This window comes from Nyctibius grandis, chromosome 22, assembly GCF_013368605.1.
Source record: "Nyctibius grandis isolate bNycGra1 chromosome 22, bNycGra1.pri, whole genome shotgun sequence".
Taxonomy (NCBI): domain Eukaryota; kingdom Metazoa; phylum Chordata; class Aves; order Nyctibiiformes; family Nyctibiidae; genus Nyctibius; species Nyctibius grandis.
The window spans coordinates 954,862-974,648 of NC_090679.1; the positions used below are offsets into that span (position 1 = coordinate 954,862).

At 36.2% G+C, this 19,787-nt stretch overlaps 1 protein-coding gene across 1 annotated transcript in view; it reads left to right on the plus strand.

Annotated features, from left to right (window-relative positions):
- The window catches only part of GABRG2 (gamma-aminobutyric acid type A receptor subunit gamma2), a 71,678-nt gene that overhangs the window by 26,229 nt on the left and 25,662 nt on the right, over positions 1–19,787 (plus strand). The window contains exons 4-6 of the mRNA XM_068417185.1: positions 632–852; positions 4,093–4,175; positions 4,869–5,006. Of these exons, the coding sequence (XP_068273286.1) occupies positions 632–852; positions 4,093–4,175; positions 4,869–5,006 (442 nt within the window). The remainder of the gene's footprint in view (positions 1–631; positions 853–4,092; positions 4,176–4,868; positions 5,007–19,787) is intronic.

The following is a 19,787-nucleotide window of genomic DNA, read 5'->3' on the forward strand; positions in this document are numbered from 1 at the left end:
CCACCAAGAGATAAAAAGAAAAAAGCCTCGTTCCTCTCTCCTCTCTTTCCAAAGTTGCCACAGAAAAAATTAATTATATTTTCATACAGCTGAGGGAAAGTGGTCTAGCCTCAGCACAACGTCTACTTCCTTCTTGAGGTTTTCATGTGTAGAAAGAAATCTCAGATTGCTCTTTTCCATTCTATAATTCCCTCTGCAGCTTCTGGCTGCCCAGTGGTGCCAGGGAAAGTGAGACTCACCACTTCTGATATCAACTGGGGGGCACAGGCAACTAAGGCAGCTAAGTCAGTTCAAATTTTTCCTGTTCTAGATCCAAGGGAATAAGTAATTGTTCTCTGACCTGATCAGGCATGGGTTGAGGTGTGAGGACACAAAATTAGAAAGGTGCATATACCACTCAATTGTGTCTTAGTTTCACCTGTAAGTGGGAAAATAATAGAATAAATTGTTTTTAAACAATAATCTTTGGTAAACTATGCCCTCAGGAATTGACAAAAAATTGTTTTTATCAGTTCTACTACCATCTTCTGTAGTTCACATTATTTTTATCTGAAATTAAGGAAAGTATATCAGGAGTTATGTGAAATGCTGAGTGCTATGTTTTCATCAGTATTTCTGGTTAACACAACAGGAATATACAATTGATATATTTTTCGCCCAAACGTGGTATGACAGACGTCTGAAGTTCAACAGCACTATAAAAGTACTCAGGTTAAACAGCAACATGGTTGGGAAGATCTGGATACCAGATACATTTTTCCGAAATTCCAAGAAAGCTGATGCTCATTGGATAACAACTCCTAACAGGATGCTCAGGATCTGGAATGACGGCAGAGTGTTGTACACATTGAGGTATTTATACCTGACTTTAACTTCAGTTTCTCTAGGGACAGCCAAAGAGAAAGGTCCTGTGAATTCACATCATTTGACATTAACCTGAAGAAAAAACCATTGTTTTTTCCTATTTACTTATGCATACAACCCTGAAAAAGGGAAATATTTAGAAGATATTACTTGCATGCAATTTATTTTATATTGGCACAGTAAAGAGTTTTATTTCTTCCTATAGATTGTACTGTCTTGCTCCACAATAATCACGTTCCTATACTAAAATGAATAAAAGCATTGTTATAGCAATTCATCTTTATTTTCAAGGTATGTTTTATTGTTTGCCACTGGTTTGGTCCATATTGCCTTTCACCTTTTTATTAGGTTAAACTGACGAATTTGAAATATCCTTGAATTAAGTAGATGGTATAAAAGGAGGTATTATATACATCAAAGGCCTCTTATTCTGAATTGATTACAATTTCGCTAGATGAAGCTCCGCCCTGCAAAAGCATTCCATTCCTCAAACATCTTATGAAAATAAGGATTATCATTTCAGTGTTGGTCATTTAAGGTTTAATCCAAAACCTATTGATATGCCCTGTTCCACTAAACTTTTAATGAATCTGAACTTATATGCTCATCTCCAGATTTCTCAGTCACATATATAACTTTTCCTTTGAGACAGATTACCTTTAAAATCTTTTCAATGATTATGTGTATGCCTACATTTAAATGTAACATATGTAATATGTAACAACTCAAATATCATATTCCCAGTGACCATAAGATACTTTCACGTAAGATAACGTGAAAATCCTAAGTGCATTTTTTTTCACTCTTTTTTACATGTTATATAATATTTGGTTCTATGTAAAATGTAGATGAAGACAGCATTTGTTCAAGAGAATTTATAATTTAACATGAGAGTATAGAATCAAAGATGTTAGACATAAGACCATCTGAGTTTTAGACTGCATTTTTTTCAGTTTTTCTGCTTTTGTTTTATTGGGTGCCAAAAATAAAGTTTTGAAGAAAAGTACACTCGTTATAATTTTAATGAATAGATCTGAAGCTTTGGTTAAGACAACGTTTTAATGTTGCAACTGTCTGAATTACAAAAACAAAGTTTTATTTCACAGTTATTTTATGTTCATTACCTGCTGCATCCCCAGAAGAGATAAGAGAATGATAGGAATTGAAATTCAGTGCAAATCAAAGTCAGTCTCATAAAGAAGATCCTAGGTCCACTTTTGAAATGTTAAATTTGGACTTATCTACGTTATTGTATCTTTGGATTTTGTTACCTTTCTCTTCAAACCCCTCAGTTCCTCTCATTAGAAAGAGATATATCCGATAGAACAGTTACCTGTTATCAACGTACACTTAGTTGTTCTAGTGAGTCACAGCAAGCACCAGTAAGGATTCAACCTGGATTAATCCAGAAGTGAAATGTGATACTATCGTCACAGATCTGGCATTCTGTCCTGAAGAGAAGAGGCTTCTGGAAGAGCTGGTTGATTTTCTCAATCACCTCGCCCCAAGCTCAAGAACAGTCCATCCTGACCAGCAGGAAATCAAGCAAAGGTAGCAGGTAGTCTGCATAGATCAACAAAAAGCTCCTGACCAAACTCAAATGTGAAAAGAAAAAGTACTAGAGGTGGAAGCAGGGACAGGTGACCTAGGAGGAATACAGAGATGCTGTACTCAGGGCTTTTCTAAAACGCCAAAGTTCATCTGGAGCCAAATCTGAATAGCAACATGAAAGTAGGAAGGGTCTCTACACATACATCCTCAGCAAAAGGAAGACTAGGGAAAGAAAACTCCATACTTGGAGATGTTCAAAGCCTGGATTGTGCGTTGTGCTGGGGAATGAAATCTACTCAGTCCCACAAGAGAAAACAAATAAAAACCAGCAGTAAATCTGAGCCTATCCTAAATTCAAACAGTGTTAAATATATTCACCAGAGAAAAGGCAATATCAAAGAAAGAACGTAATCATTTTTTGGATCTATATTATGACTATCTTGAAATGAAACTGAATATGATGGAAATGAGAAGAGAAAGAAAGGGCAATAATATTAGCACACAATCAGCTCTCCTTCTGTATCACAAACAGAATCTCCCTTAGTTTCAACGGAAATTATATTTGTTCCTAAATCCCTAATGCAGAAAAGTTTCCTTTTAACTTCATTAACTTGGTGGCTAGTGGTCACGGCATCCCTCTGCATCCCACAATATAAGACTCAGTGAGTCATTTGGATGCAGCACCTACATGCAGGAGCCAGGAGACAAACCCAGCTCACACGGTTGCTCAATTGAACACACAGGAATCAGCAAAGACCAGAAAACTACAGTTTTCCTAGACTCATGGAACAAATAAACATCACTCTGCTCTTTCTTTTTTTTTTCCATCCTTTTCCTTTTTCCCCCTCTCACCCCAAAGCCCAAATAACATGCAGCTCATGGCAGGCCTGGGGCTATGTATAGGCTAGCCACAATTAAGGGACTGAATGAAAAATGGTGGAGTTTTTAGCAGATACACCAGTGGATACATCTCACCTTATTTTGTATTTCTAAAAGTACGTGTCTCTACCTGATCTATAGCACCTACACCACCTGAGTTATCATGGAGTCTCTCCTGATATTCAGTGGAGAGAAACACCTTTTGGTACATTCTTCTGATTTAAGTGTCTTGTCTTGGAATGAAATGAAATATATCCCCAGCGCACCTTTCCACTCGCTATGAAAGTAGTCTAGATGGCTGTCTTGGATGCAGATGCTTAAACTTGGACTCCCATCCATCATTTCTGAAATAGGATTTTTGTCACGTAAAATACATTTCCCTAGTGCATTACGGCACGTTGTGACACAGAAATTTGTCACTGCTCATGAGATGACCTGTACATCTACTTATGGATTTGCCAGTCATGAGTAATGCTGTCATTTCAGATGCATAGGAATAGAACTTTAATACCTTATTCTTCTACACAGTCCAGAAAGTAGATGATCAGGGCCTACATAACCAAAAAAGAAACACTGCTTATTAGTAGCCATGATGTTTTCCTATGCTTGGAATATACAAATTAATACATGCATATCAATAGTTTACTTTTGCTTTCAATATATATATATTTTTTATATATTTGCATATTCCATAGTCAGGTTCCACGTTAGTAAGAATCTCATTTTGCTTGCCATGATGTAGCTTTCACGACAAACTTCTGAAGTGCATTCTGTATAACCTGATCTCTTTCTCCTCAGGCTGACAATAGATGCTGAGTGTCAGCTACAGTTACACAATTTCCCAATGGACGCCCATTCCTGTCCCCTGGAATTTTCAAGCTGTAAGTAACATGCTCAGAAATATCCCTTTTCTGACCCACCTATTATAAATTTATATTTACATACTTAGAAGTCAGCAAGGTTTATGTTCCTAACTAGACATAGTCCAATGGTTTTCAGTTTTATTTTGACCTTATTTTCAAGTACATTAATCATATATGTTCACAAATATAATTGAGGAATGCTATATAAAAAATGATACAATTTATGGGACCCATGTGGTTATTTATGCTTATATCTTAGCATAACAGTAGAAATTTTTACTTTTAGCATCAAAGTCTCATGGCCTTGTACTTTCTCTCTATGCATGGGTGTTTTACAATTGTAATAGTTGGAGTCAAGAGTTTGACATTTTGCAGCAGGTTAAAGTGTGAATTCCTGGTCCAGCTGCAGACTTTTTGGCCATAACTGAAGGATGGGCAAAATTGCATCTTATTGGGTCCACAAAAGTGGAAAACTAATTTTTGAAAAATTTATCTTAAGGGCTATTTTAATTTATAATAAATAAAATAAAATGTGACACTAAGTAAAAGGCACTACTAAGTAACTTGAGAAAAACAAATTTATAATTTACTTGCAATGGGGTTCTCCAGATTTTTCCAGAAATAGAAAATATTATTTTTACTCCCTAAAGTACACTAAAATCCTAGCAATGACTATGAAACAAAGTATTCTGTATTTTCCATGGCAATAAGATGGCTACCCAAGAGAAGAGATCATTTACCAATGGAAGCGCAGCTCAGTGGAGGTGGGGGACACCAGGTCCTGGAGGCTTTACCAGTTCTCGTTTACAGGATTAAGAAATACAACTGAGGTGGTGAAGACTACTTCAGGTAAGACAACTGATCTCTTTACCTTCAGATTAATTTAGGTTTTTCTTAATTGAAAACAAAAAAGAAAGATATCTCTGTTTAGAACTTAGCATTGGCACTTCACTGAACAATTACAAACTTTTAAATACCTATGTAACCATCCAGGCTTTAGTATTTCTGAAGCAGAACTCAAGAGGAAGAAAAATAAGTTGCTGTCTACTGTTCATTCTTGTCCTCCAAGAAATACCTAGAACTGTCAGGAGAAAGACAGTACTACAAGGGGTGGGTGAATGAGGGAACTTCCTATCCTGCTTCAGTGTAGAAAACAGCACAGCTGAGCCACCAAATGATAATTTGATACTGATTTGAGTATTTTACAATCCCCTTCCAACTTCCAGAAGCAGAAAGTAGGCCAGAAACGAAATTCAAAGTCCCAACCTCTTTACTACAGCAGCTCCAAGTTTATTTTGTTCCTTAAAGCAGGGCACATGCAACTCTCATTAAAAAGAACAGCCTTACAAATCAGGGTCTCAGATGATTTTCCTGCATATTTCTGTCTCCTTGGAAACAAGTAATGGAATTTAAAATGATAAATGAGGAAGGACTCAACATTTAATAAAAATAGCAATTTTAACCCTACTAACTAAGCAGTAAAATACATCCTTCTAGGCATATATATTGTTTTATTTCTCAGTGGAAAGAAAATCAGTAAATGTGAGAAAGGAGGTAAAGAGGAATTGCATATTAATATTCTTGTATGTGCATGATAATCCTTGTCTTTGATTTCTTACTTTCAAAAAGAACAGTGAAATGAAAGCAGTTTTTCTTTTCAGGTTGATTTTGATTTTTACCTTATGTTATTGTTCTGGCAAATATATTGATTTAAATTCAGACATCTGTGTTAATTCTGGCTTCAGAAATATCCCCATCCATTCTATTTCTAAAAGGTCAGCATTGCTGTTATATTCAAAAGGAGAGTGAAATACTCTAGAGTTGAGAGGAGCCTGCTGTGCATTACACTGGAGTGCAAACAAAGAGGCTGAGAATTAATTCAAGTTCCAGCTCCCGAATCACTGGACATTAAGCACGAATGACCTCTTTAGTCTTACAAGCAGGGCAAAAATGGAATGAAGCCTCCCAGCTGTAGCCACACTTGCCTTATGGCATCTTCTGCCATTGTAGGCAAGGAAGATATTTAGTCAGCTATTCAAGAAAGGATTTGACCTTTCTCATTTCCCAGGAAAATAAAAATAAAGGTACAAAAGAGGACAAGAGAGCAGCGTGTGTGTGAGCCATAGCTGCTAATAACCACCATTACACATGACATGGTAGAATTGCTCTCAAAGCAAAAATATAAACAGCAGTACATCTCATCTCAGACTGTCCCTGCAACAGGCAAAGCACAAAAGGCAGCAGTGTACCCACGTGTGGTCTAGGGTCTCATCCTGCCCAGGCTGAAAACTAACTTTATTTCAGTCTTAATCCAAGTTTCTTTTATTTGCTCTTTTTCTTTTTCTGCTTGAGCCATTCTCTAATAAACTTTTTTTTTTTTTTTGGCCAGAGATAGAAAGTAATAAAATCTTAACATGCTACAAGCTTCATATCCACTGATTCAGTGCATCTTGCACTGGTGAATCAAAAGCACTCTAATGTTCTGCTAACGTGAAGAAAGTGCAGACAAGGAAACAAACAGTAAAACACAGAAAGCAAAAAGACACTTTCCTATGCAAAGAAAACCTTTTCTTTTTTCCGGGGATAGCCATTCAAGCTGAAGTACTAGTATAATGTTGCATCAGTAGTTTTTGATATGACGACACACACCAGCTCTTTTAACTTGCTTTAAATAAAAGTAATTAGGAGATAGCATGCACTATAAAGTGGCAGAGTCACTCTAATCATAATAACATAATTCCTAAGAACAAATGCTCGTGAAAGCTACTCGGCCTGCTGAGCTGGTTTCAAAGACCTGCTGAGTATAAAAACTTGGAAAAATATCTTGTGTATATATTTCCTCTACTGCAGTTATCTTATGTTTGATTTTCCTTGCTCCTCTTGTTTTTATGACCACAAATATGCAAGAAAATTAGATTTTACTTTGATCTAGGTGCAGTATCCAAACAATTAGAAGGTGGAAAAAAAAACCCCATGAATCTGATCTCTCTCCTACTAATATTTTGCTAAAGCTGGCAGAGCCTAAAGAGTGCTCATTGCTTACCTAAGTGCCTTATTAGCCTGCTGGGAACTACATTAAGTCCAATATTCCTCAGACAGACACATACTCTACCTATAATTACTCTCTTAGATACACACATTTTCAATAGTTTCCCCAAAAGAAAAGACAAATATTCCAAGCTTACAGATATATTAGCAACCTACGTGCAGCCTGAGTACAAGAGATAATGTTTGATTGCCCATATAGCCAAAATAAGTCTTGAGACTTTATGCAACTAATTGCAGTGCTGCGTATAACAGAATTTAGGTACAAACTAATCACCCAACCACTGCTGGTGGGGATATGAGGTACAGAGGAGGAGGCAATGGGAAGATTAATGAGAATTTGGAAAGAGGACTATGCTATACTTCCAAGAACTCTCCCCAAAACTAAATTTAGATGACAACAGAAACCAGAGAAACCTGAACACAAGAAGGGGGAATTAGGGAACATGAGATTGAACAGTTACAGAACAGAAGAAGCCTGGGAGTAGTGCTAAGGCATTTGAAACTGGAGTAAACTTTCCATATCTGCATTTACTCCATTTCAAAACAAACTCTTGTTTCCAGCCTCACGCCTCCCAGTGACTAACCCATTCTAGCCCTTGAGGGCTATGCTGGCTTTGTGACTGCAGCAGAGAAGAGAATTAGAAAGGATGGCTGAGACTTGGTCATTACAAACTCCGATATGTCTCTTTCTGTCATGCCATAGCTGAACATTTGAGATCTGCACTGAGTTATGGGTAGAGAAGGACAAGGATTGTTTGAGTGTAAGCTTCATAAGATCTGACGAACTTGCTGAAGTGACTACATTTCCCTGCTGCTCTTCCTTTGCATGTGCTGCAGAAATATAAGATTAAGTGAAAGGGCCAGATGTCAGAATTCTGTCCCTGATCAGTTAGCAAATCCCAAAAACAGCAGAAAAAAGCAAGTGGAATATTACAAACCATCCTGTTTCTCTTATCTGGAGTTATCCTGAATTGTCAGCTTGTTTCTCTCCAAACTAAACATGCACATGTGACTCTAACTTTCTTCAAAAGTCACAGACTAAGCAATAGGAAATTACTTAGTTAATAGAATACACTGTCCATTAATAGCAGGAACTGTTAAGAAAAGTTCTCTCAACCTTCTGTCCTATGCACATTTCATTAAAATGACTAAGTATTCTGTGCATTTAATAATATATTACCTGTATACATTTTTTGCTTTTTCACTACAACCTATGCTGTGTAAACAGCAGTGGTTTAGTTCAGATTATTTGCAATAAAGTACAAGTTAAGACATAATATCATCTGAGTTACATAAACTACCATAGTTGACTTCACACACTTATAAACTGAAATGGGTTTAAGATTTATTGTATTATTGAAGTACATCCATAATCGCTGCTCAAACAGTGCATGTATCGGTCGTTTATTAAGAAACTACAATTTCTCTCGTGTGACCTTTTTGCTCATAGTGTAAGGCCCCATCCACTGAATGGTAGTGAGATTCTCCAATAAAAAAGGGATGAACTAATGGAAAAGTCTAGAGAATAAAAATTCACCAACTTCTGAAATTTGGATGGACACTGCCACAAGTAGTCCTTACAAAGAAAGCATTAGTTTCACAAAATTCTACTTCAAACCTAATGCTGAGGTTGCACAGCAAAGCCAGTTGCTTTATTGACATGACTGCTCTAGGACAGGATGTACTTTCCTATCCTCCATATTCTCATTTAGTATTGTACAATGTTTAATTCAAATGAATGACAGTTGTTCTTTTTTGCTGTAAAAACTAATCTTTATCTAATTTCTGACCTTTTACATTCATTGTAGATTAAAAATAAGAAATAAATTAGGTGAGAAAATAGTCCAGCAAGTCTACCACTAGTGAATTATATCAGCAAATGCTGCTGTTCTTTGCTTTTTGGATGTCAAAATGAAAACATTATAGAGCTTGGCTAGAATCGCATTATAGAACAAAAGCTGTCTATAGCTTAGGAGGGACTTCAAGGAACTTCTTCTAGAGAACTCTCTCAACTCAGATTTGACTAGCAAGAAAAATTAGCTTTAATTTTTCTGATTGTTACTGCAATGCAACAAGTGATACAGAAGTATAAGATTTGCAAAATATAATGCACAAGTGGATGACATCAATCAGGGACATGTTGCACTTTGGGAACAGGAAGATAGGAAAAATCAAAAATTTGTAATTAGTTACTTTAAACAAAGAGTGAAAGGTTGTAGGAAGGAAATGATCAAATGCACAAATATAAAAAGATCAGCAGGTGTGTAAAAAAAAAAATCTGGGGGCTGTAGTAGTCCTCAAACACACAAGGATAGAGAATGTGATACTGTTGCAAAAAAACATCTTTTCTGGGATGCATTACTCAGAGTGTTGTGTGTAAACTTGGGAGAAAAACTCACTATTCTACTCTCTGAAAAACTGATATCAAATGGTTGCTGCATTCTGCTTGATTAAAAACTAGTTCCCTTTGAAGTACAACATTTTAAGAAAGACAGAGGAGTGCAGAAGCATGTAATAAGTAAAGGGTTTAGAAAACAAGTCCTATGGAAATCTTTGGAAGTATGGAACTAGTCTGGAAGAAAATATAATTTGTGATCAAAGGAGTAAAACAAGCATACTGATTTTAAACCATAGCAATAATCAGTACTGGCACATACTATTTAGGGAGATTGTAGAAACCTTAAAATCAGAGGTTTTATGAAATCATACCTCAGATCAGGAGAAAAGGACTAGCTTATATCTTGAAATTCTTTCCATCAATAAGTTTCTATGAATTTCATAAGATTACCAGACAAACTGGATTTCTACTCACTATTCCAGTGGTTTTGAATGTACAAAATACTGTACTATGCAAACCAGTTTGTGAATGTGTAATTATTCAGGACAGATGGAACTTCTGGTATTCCCATTTCATTTCTGTGACTGGGTAGTTCCTTTTTTAGATCAGACATTGTGTATTGCTTATTCACAGATCCTGTCCTGAATTTTGAATTAGACAGAAAAGCATTATATGACTGATCAATAAATAGCAATTCAACAAGCTGCACAGGAACCATTAGACTGGTGAGCCAATACCTGTAAATTCCTTTTTAATTCCTTCCTGTTCTGTGTTTTACAGAGCTAATCAGAGCTGTACAGTAGAGAGAGTGTATTGTTCATAATTGACAAACAGTGTCAAATTGGTATTAAAATATTTATCTTGCTATGCATCTATTAAGCCACAGATCTGGGTCTGGTTTCAATTTTATCAGGAAAATGTGGTCAAGGCTATTATTTTGTGGAAGAGAAAGTATTTGCAGACTTTTATTTTAATGCTGTACCATAATGAATTGAACTGTTGGCAGGCATGCAGTCCCCAGAGGTTTCACAATGCTCAAAAAAACCAAGAGTCTTCCCCCTATGCTTCTTTATTAAGTCAAATTATGATATGACAGGTGCATATCATATTTGAAGATCTGTGTTTGGAAACAGGTCTGACATTAAAAAATGGCCATAGGTGGATTGCCACTGTGCCTAGAAGTCCCCTACTATTAAATTGTTCTGGGTATCTTTATTGTTCTCTATGATTTAGCATCCCAAAAGACTTGAGAAAATCTGCACAGTTGCCTTCCCACTTTCTTTATTCATCCATACACCTCTCTTCATCACCTGGTCTGTAGTTGTTTTTGAAATCAGGATGGACCCATTCCTCTGACAACAGAGCAATAGGAAAATCCACACCACCTTAATAGCATAGGCTGAGGGAGCAGGGAGTTTAACACAAATGACATATCCAACAAGAAAGCCTGTGAATCCAAGTAATACGGGTAATTGATAGCTAGTTTTGGCCTGTTATTCTGCTCCATGGTCAGTTATGGCCACCATAAAAAGGATCTTTCCAGTTTATGTGGCAAGTGTAGTTGTACTCATGTGAAATACGTTTCCATAATGTTGTTAGCTGCTGTAAGACACCTTGGAAAGAGCTTGATGGTAAGCAGTGACAACCACCAAGCCAGTGCAGTAGTGACGGAGCTGTGACTGAGGCTCGAAGGGCCATCAACACTATGGTGTTAATGCAAAAAAGCATCCAGAACACAAAGACTCCTTAACTTTGCTCTCTCTTTCACAGTGATGGGCTAGATCTTCGTGGTTTAGTGGGCAGGAAAAAAAAAACCCACTATTCCTGGGGAATCAGTATGTTTAAAATTCTTACAGATTGAAAGAATGGGACTTTTCTGTTCAGGTTTGTATCTATACAGCTTCAGGTTTAGGCATTCAAGTTCACCTGCTTCTAGCTAATCATAGAGAGAATTGAAAGGCTCTTCGATTATTATGTTTTTATCTTTTGAGAGAGATTAAAGGCTTTCTTAAAATTCCAGTGACAGTCATTCAGCCCTTTTTTACTCCCAGTTTTTCCTACACTCAGTGTCAACTGAGTCAGCCCAGCAAAGTGAAATCATGACTGTCCCTGAAGAAAAGGGTTGTCAGGACCTGAAACCTCTTTTAATCCACCCCAGTATGACTTCCCAATTGAACAAAGACTCTTGAGGGTCAAGTTTATTTTTCTGAGTTTTTCTTCCTGAAGGCTTGCCATATCTGAAAGCACAGCTTGCTACACTTTAAACTGAGCTTTAGAAAGCTTAGTTTCAGGTAAGGATAAAAAAGACTAATATAAAAGTAACCAGAGAATAAGGGATAATGTGGAATCTTACAAGTATTTCCACTGAACCTAATGCACGGTAATTGCAAAAGCACAGATATTAAAGACAAGATTGGTTTTGTAATAAATATAGTTTTGTGGATATAGCAGAACAGTGGCTTTAAGAAATAATGTGTTCATTTAATATCAAGAAAATAATTATATCTTTTAGAAAATGTAAATTATTTAAAAATAAAGAAAAAATGTAATTTTGAATGTGTTTGTTTTTTTATAATATCAGCAAATTAACAGCGTGATTCTATGTCTTAAAGCCTTTCCTGCAAATCGCTAAGCATACAAATTTTTGTGATGCCTCTAATGCCCCTATGAATGTATTTTAATAAGTACTGATGACTGAGACACAAAGCATATTAACATCCCAACTCCCTTTTTTAATATTCCTGTTTGGTAATGAAATCATCATATCCCATCCACTGATTCACTTTCACAGAAACTGTTGCAATATCGCAAGATAAAATAACTGTTATTCCACTCTTTGCAACTGAAGCTAGATCTAATTATAATGAATTGTAGTGAGAAATCTTTGCTTCAAACGGATTAGACACAATGGCTTAGTAGTTAAAGAACAATGTATAGTCACAATTATTTTAATGTTAAAATAACTCTGAATATTAAGGATTTTTTAGAAGAGTTTTCTTCATAGTGAATAAGTATATTTAAATTACTGATTTAAATAAATAAATGGTTTATTGTGCTGTTTAAATAATTAAACTTCAAGCAATCCTGTGATAAATTGGAGGGTTCCTGAGCACTTCAGCTTTTCAGCTGTAGAGTCACAAGGCAATCTCTGTAACCTGTAAACTGATCAGCATAGCACTGATAGTCAACTTCCTCACTGATGTTTCACTTTTAGACCCTTTTTGTGTTCAAAAACCATGTTTGTAGTACAATGATTTTAACATAATTTCTTTCACATTTTTTTCCCTTGGTCATACCTTACTCATCATCTTCTTGCTCCTTCGGTGGAATAAAACAAATTCTTTAAGGATGTTTGAAGGTGATGACAGCTTAGTGTTCATGATGTGTGTAGTGTAGGGAGATTTCATTTGAAAAAGGTTCGGATTTGCCTGGGGCAAATATATATCCTAAATAATAATCATATGCCTCTAAGGGTGTTCTCACACAGTTAAATCTCTTCAGTTTGCAAATGCAATTTCTAGCTTCTCAATCTCATGTCATTACATAGAATTTTTAGTAACCTACTTATCTAAGATGCTGTTTTGTTGGGGGAGGTTGTCACTGTATTTGCACAGATATAATTGAAAAGCTGAGTGGAAGTAAGATATACAAGTCTGCATAACAAGAGTATCCGGGTCAGGCAGCATTGATAGAAGCTAATAATACTCAAATCCAGCCAAATACCCCACGTAAAAAACAAAGGAAACTAATTTAACACCACTAAGTTTAAAGAGACCTTGCCCTGCTTTGATTTTTAATTTTTTGTATCAAATAAAACAGGAGAAACAAAAAGAAAAGAGACGAGGGTGTTAAATGAAAATGTGTACAGTATGTACAAACTTCTAAGACTCTCTGCAGTATCTTGTGATTATAAAATGTTCTACTTACATTTTTAGATACGTGTCATCTACAATTCCATAAAACCATCCTATAATGTTGACAACACGTTCTCACAGAGGAATACAGTAGCATAATGTCAAGCATGGTAGTAATGTTCAAATATGTGTCGTTATCATGTTATGTTTCACAAACATTAACTCCCTCATTTTTATTGTTAAAACAAATTCTTGATTGTAAATAGCGTGTTTTAATACCGCCTTTTTAAACAAGGCATAATCATCCTCATTTTGATGTACATTATAGAATCTATAAATATGCCACTTAGCTCAAAAAGTGATACAGTCTAAGTCAGTTCTTTGCTAGTCTCAAGAAGACTGCATAATTAAGGCTGAAGAGCTGCAGGATAAAATTTATGTAATAATACTTTACTGTATCATGCCCAACATAAGAGATTTTTAAAATATTTTTCAAGACTTAATGCATACAGTACCACAACACCCTTTGCGTGTCTTAATGCTAGTGACCAGAAGCGAACATGAAACTAGTCAGCAAATTGCTATTTGTCCTTTCTTGTATATAGTTCTGAGAATTGAGAAAAGAATAAAAAAATTTGACTATCACAAATAATATGTTCTTGTTGATTGTAGCTCAATTTCTTCTCTTTTAATCTTGAGAATATGAGTTTGAAGAGGAAGCAGAGTCATATTGTGTAGATAACAATCAGTCATACAAGGTTGTTTCTGTTCTGTGAGTGTATAGGTTAAAAAAAAAAAACAAACAACTCTCTTCCCTTGCCCCCCTCCAAAAACCCTAAAATGAGTTCACACCCTGTCCATTCAAATTACATATAGCAATAACTGTTTGACCTATTTAACATCCATTCTCTAATTATGCAAAATATGAAAATATACAGTCAATAAAGAAATGGTAGTGATTTCTTAGATGATTTTCTGCTGTTACCCAGTAACTTTTATTTAAAAAGAAAATAAAACAAGTTTGAATACTTCCAGCCACCCTTGTAGTTCACCAAAATTTCCTTTCTTATATCACTGTAGCAAACTACTGGTCTGGAACAGAGCTATTAGATTGCTCCAGCTGCAAAATAATAAAGTGAAACAGCGATGTCTTGGAACTGCATATCCTAACTTTGGTTGTACAAGTGCAATAGCAATAACCAGGGCAATTCACGACAGCATAATGTCACTCAGGCTACGTTTGCTCTAGTGCTAAGGATTTGAGATATGAAATGAGAGTTTTTGAATAACTGTCACCATTTGTTGTCATCCTAGGAAAAGTAAGAATATGAAGAAAAGAATTTACTTTTCCTATTATTATTTTCCAAAAACAATAATTGTCAAACATTGTATTACTAGATTTAGCAATACTGCAGAAAAAAAGAAGTAGACTTTCAAGTATAGATATAGGAAATCTATGATATCCTTCAGTTCTGAGAGAGGCACTGTATGTCTGTTGACAAGAAAAGCAAAGAATTTCACCGGGATAATTTATTACTAGTGAACAGCGCAAATATTAAAAACCCATTATGGCTCTTTAAGTCAGAGAAGAAAAATGAAAGAGGAAAATATCAGCCCCCTGAATAGTGCAATATGGAAACACACATTTGTCTGAACTCATGAACCGGTTCATTTTGTATGCCAAGAGCAAATCCCACCAGTGCCCCAGAGAGGAAAGGTACCACAGTATCCTCCCACAGAGGGTACGGCAATGTGTGTTAGAACACAGTCCTGTCAGTCATGGTAGCATTATTTCAGGGCTTTGTAATGACTAAGACCGTTGACGAACTTGCTACCAGCCGGCTGCTCTAGGACAACCCAGCTGACATATCATTAGATGTGGTAGTGCCTGTTCTGTGCATGAGGATGAATCATTTTATACTTGCAATAGTTATCACAGCTCAAGTTACGTTCTGAAACAAATCAATAAAAAAGCAACCACAAGCAGACATTCCCCTGCTGAGTTTGGCAGCTTTGGTGCCCACCTCTTCTTCATTAGGTAGCTTTACAATTAACCGTAACCCCTAAACATAATGTGCTGATGAGGCTGATGAGTTGGGAGGAAAAAAAATCTCTACCTCTTATCTCTTTCTCTCTGGCCCACCTCATTCCTAGTGCCATGTCCTTAAATTTTAAGATGGATTTTTGTTTCCTAGTGTGATATTTTCTGTAGGGAGAATTAAGTATGAAAAATTAATAGTTCTGTCAGCAGAAAGACTGATTTCTTATAGATTTGCATCTCATGGCAGAATTTCCTACTGTCTAATGAACATGTAAATTCCAATTTAAGCTTTTTCAGCAGCTGAAGCATTTCTCACAGGTGTTCTCTAAGTCATTTCTCTGGCGTCTAACAAGAACCAAATTCATGCCTTAACCTTTCTTGAGAGGAAGAGTGTATGGAGTGGCTCATGTTGTGGAAAGCATTAGGGTAGCATTACATAACAGTCCCTCAAATCCCTCTACCTGTCTTTTTGACACTTTGCAACTTCTGTCTTAATAGTTATAATTGATCAATATTTTCAGAATTATAAACAAGGAGGGCCTGAGATAATATAACCTTGATTTCTCTTAGAGGAACAGAATAAAAAGCAATATACTTCTCTAAGTTTTGACAAAAGCTTAAACAGTACCAGTTTTGATGCTTATAAAAGAGAGCTAGTCATTATTTGTTTCATTTTTAATTACATTTCACAAGCCATTGTAATTCCAGCCTCTGGATGGGACTCAAGCTCTACAAGCCAATATATCCCAATAAGAATACTGGGAATTAAACTGAAATCAAGGAACAACTGAAATAATCTGAGAAGTGTTCAGCCTAATATTTGTGACTTGAAGAATGGCAATTATTTTACACACACTTCAGATAAACAATTTGGATTTTGTGTGTGGAACTAAAGAGAGTAATTTTCTAATATATACTGAACTTTTGTATGAAAATTCTCTAGCAGACTTGAGAACAAAAATTTTACATAGAAATGTTCTTAAAGTAATATTTCACTCTAGCACCTCTGAAAATGAGGAAATTCAGCCCAAGCTGAAGTTCTTCATACACAGAGCCTACACTTCAGACTAGGTTAGTTAAATGAGGGAGCTTGATTCCACCTGTATTAGGTAAAATAAAAGATAAACATACGATAATTGTTAATTGCCTATCTGAATACAGTGCCATAGGTACTAGTCATGCACAAAACAGAACAGGACAATAATGAATATTATTTATAATAGGGTAAAGCTGTAATTCTACAATTCACTTACTTGGGGAATGCAAACGGGAGGGATACAAACTGTTTTTTTTTCTTCTAGATATAATTTCTATGATAGTGGAATTTTAATCCAAGATCAGGGTTGCTAGCTCATGGTAACACAACTAAACAACAAATAAATTGTTTCATGTTGAGAGCTGCTCGGAGAACTTTGTTTACACCTATGTTCATATTTTCAAACATTCACTTTGCTCAAAAAGGTGTTCACATAGAGTTGTTAGGATCAAGAAACAGGAAGGCAACTACATCAGTAAAACATGTATTTTTCAAAAACTACCATCAGTCATCTTCTTTTGAACTTATTCTACTTCTAGAAATAATAAAATATTTAAAATTCATCTGGCTGGGAACTGTTGGGATGCAATTTGAGAACACTACTGTCATTTTGACTGTAAAAACTGAAAGTCATAACAATAAAAAAACACTCCTTCCGAGTTCTCTTTTTCACTCTACTGAAGTATTTTTAAATGCTCTCTTGGCTCTGGCTACTCTTTCTCTCCCACCTGCCGTATGTGCAAATGAATGGCAAAGTGCTTGCTAGGGAATGGGGCCAGCAGAGCTGAACCAGAAGGGAAGCCTGCTGCTGGGCACAGCATCACGGAGGAGTGCTGCATTTGGCTGGTGGGAATGTTGGTTTCTTGAAGGAAATTGGATGGCATTTCCATATCCACATCCCTTCCAGGAAGCTCATGAGCCCCTTCAAAGCAAATATTTTTTTCTTGGGTGTAAGAAGTTGCCTGCAATTTTATTGCTTTGCCTTTTGGGTTTTGAGTATTCTTCTCTCTTATGGCATCTGAGGTAACACCATGACTGACTTTGTCTCATAGAGAATCTCTATTACAAGCTACACGTGCAAGATATGAATGACCACTGCATCATTTCTGCATCCAACCTATCATCTCAACCCTTAAGTCTTTTATGATAGCAACCTCCACAGAAAGATAAATGCAAAAAGCATTGGATGACTTTTTTGAGCATATTAACCTTTTCTGGTGCCCAGCACCAGTTGCAGCCTTACCTCTCTGTGAATTTACAAACACAGCAGCTGCACTTCTAAAAAACAATGTAGGAGACCTAACAGAGATGTAGCTTCCAGTGACTTCATATTACATCAACAATGCGTAGAGTACACTCCAGCCTACGCAGTGAAGCTCAATCCACAGTTCCCTCACCACAGTCCTGTGGGACTCCAAATGCATCCTTCTATGTATGCCACACAGTGTTTCAGATCCAGAATTGCCAGTTCATTTTTAAAAGCTTTCCAGGACATAACATTTTCAAACGTTAAAAGAGGAACGTCTTAAAAAGACATAACCCATGGGATTCACAGTGTTATAACCTCACTTTTAAGAAAAGATTAAGAGGTTCCGCTTCCTGTCCTGAAAACATACAATGTGATGGTATTCACACTGCGACATGGAATGGAGACTCTCAGGGGAACTTCTTTTGTAGTAGCTGTGAACGTTATCCTGAATATGTCTATTTGAGAAATAAATAGTTCTTCAAAGTTTTCCTCTTGAAAAGAACAAGCCATTTAAATACCTTGTAGGATTCAGACTAGGGTGATTACATACACCTAGCAGCTTTACCTTTATTCCTGTGAAGCTGGTAGCAGAAACTTCAAGATGGCATCTGTAGTCTTTAAAGAATTTTTTTACATCCTAAGCTTGATCTCTTTGACTTCAAATAGCAATATTGGCTATAAATTATTCATGATTCGTAGCTGTCACTTCTGAGACATGATCTTCAAACTAAGCATCCTCTTCAACTCTATTCTTCCCTTCGGGCCTGTTGCATGCAGGCCTGTGGCCTGTCTTACTCTTGCTCTTGGTATTAAGTATAATTTTAGAACATCAACTCATTGTTTGCCATTTTTCGTAGGTTCTCTCTCTTTCGCTATCTCTGACACGTTCTACTTTTTTAACTCTACATTTTTTAACTATTTTAACCATAACCTAGTTCCTTCTGCTTCAGTGCCTTTATTTCTTCTTGTTCTCTGATTTTAAAAATAATTTTTCCCCCCTTCTAATAGCTAAAGAGATTCTGGTTTTGCAGCTTGTTTTTTTCCTCCAATGATTTTACTTTCTACCTGATGTCAATAATACTCTCCTAGAGACCTCAAGAGGTTAAAAATATAGCTAAACACATTTGCCACCTCCTATCTTAGCATATAAATAACTGTTCTATTAGAGCCATTTTTTTCCATTTCATTTCCTCACCAATCACACCTTAGACTATTTTGCAACACCTACTTTTGCCAGCGGATGTTTCTGCTGCTACATGTTAGCTGTGATTGTGAACAAGATTAATTTGCACATTGCTGAAGGTTTGCACCTGGCTTCTGCAAGACAAAATGCTTAAGAAACCAGAAACAATTTGGAATCTGCACACAGAGCAGGCATTGTCCTCGGGCAAACCAATAGCAGGAGATTGAGGATACTGTTTACCTCTCAAACATTAGTCCACAACAACCTTTTCTAGAGGAATGTCTCAAATTGGAAAGCAAATACATTTGTGATATTTTTATTTAAAATTGTTTTAAGTAGTTATAAAAACCCACAGAATGATTCAGAATATCTTACTTTTAATACTCATAGATGTGAACTCTGGAGCACTCTTTTCCACGTAATTTGGCAATCTCTTACAGCAATATAATGGATTTGTCTACTTAAGAATATGAAACAAAATGCCTCTGAAATTCTTCCACATTTCTCACTGGAAAAAAATAGAGGTTTTAGAGGCAAATGGTTTGTCTAGATGTTATATTTTTATACTATGGTTCTAATAAATTTTAAATGTTTACAAAATGTTGACAATAAAAAAGTTCACAGACAATCGGTATCACAGAATGTTAGGGATTGGAAGGGACCTCGAAAGATCATCTAGTCCAATCCCCCTGCCGGAGCAGGATTGCCTAGACCATATCACACAGGGACGCGTCCAGGCGGGTTTTGAATGTCTCCAGAGAAGGAGACTCCACAACCTCTCTGGGCAGCCTCTTCCAGTGTTCGGTCACCCTCACCGTAAAGAAGTTTTTCCTCATATTTATGTGGAACCTCCTGTGTTCCAGCTTGCACCCATTGCCCCT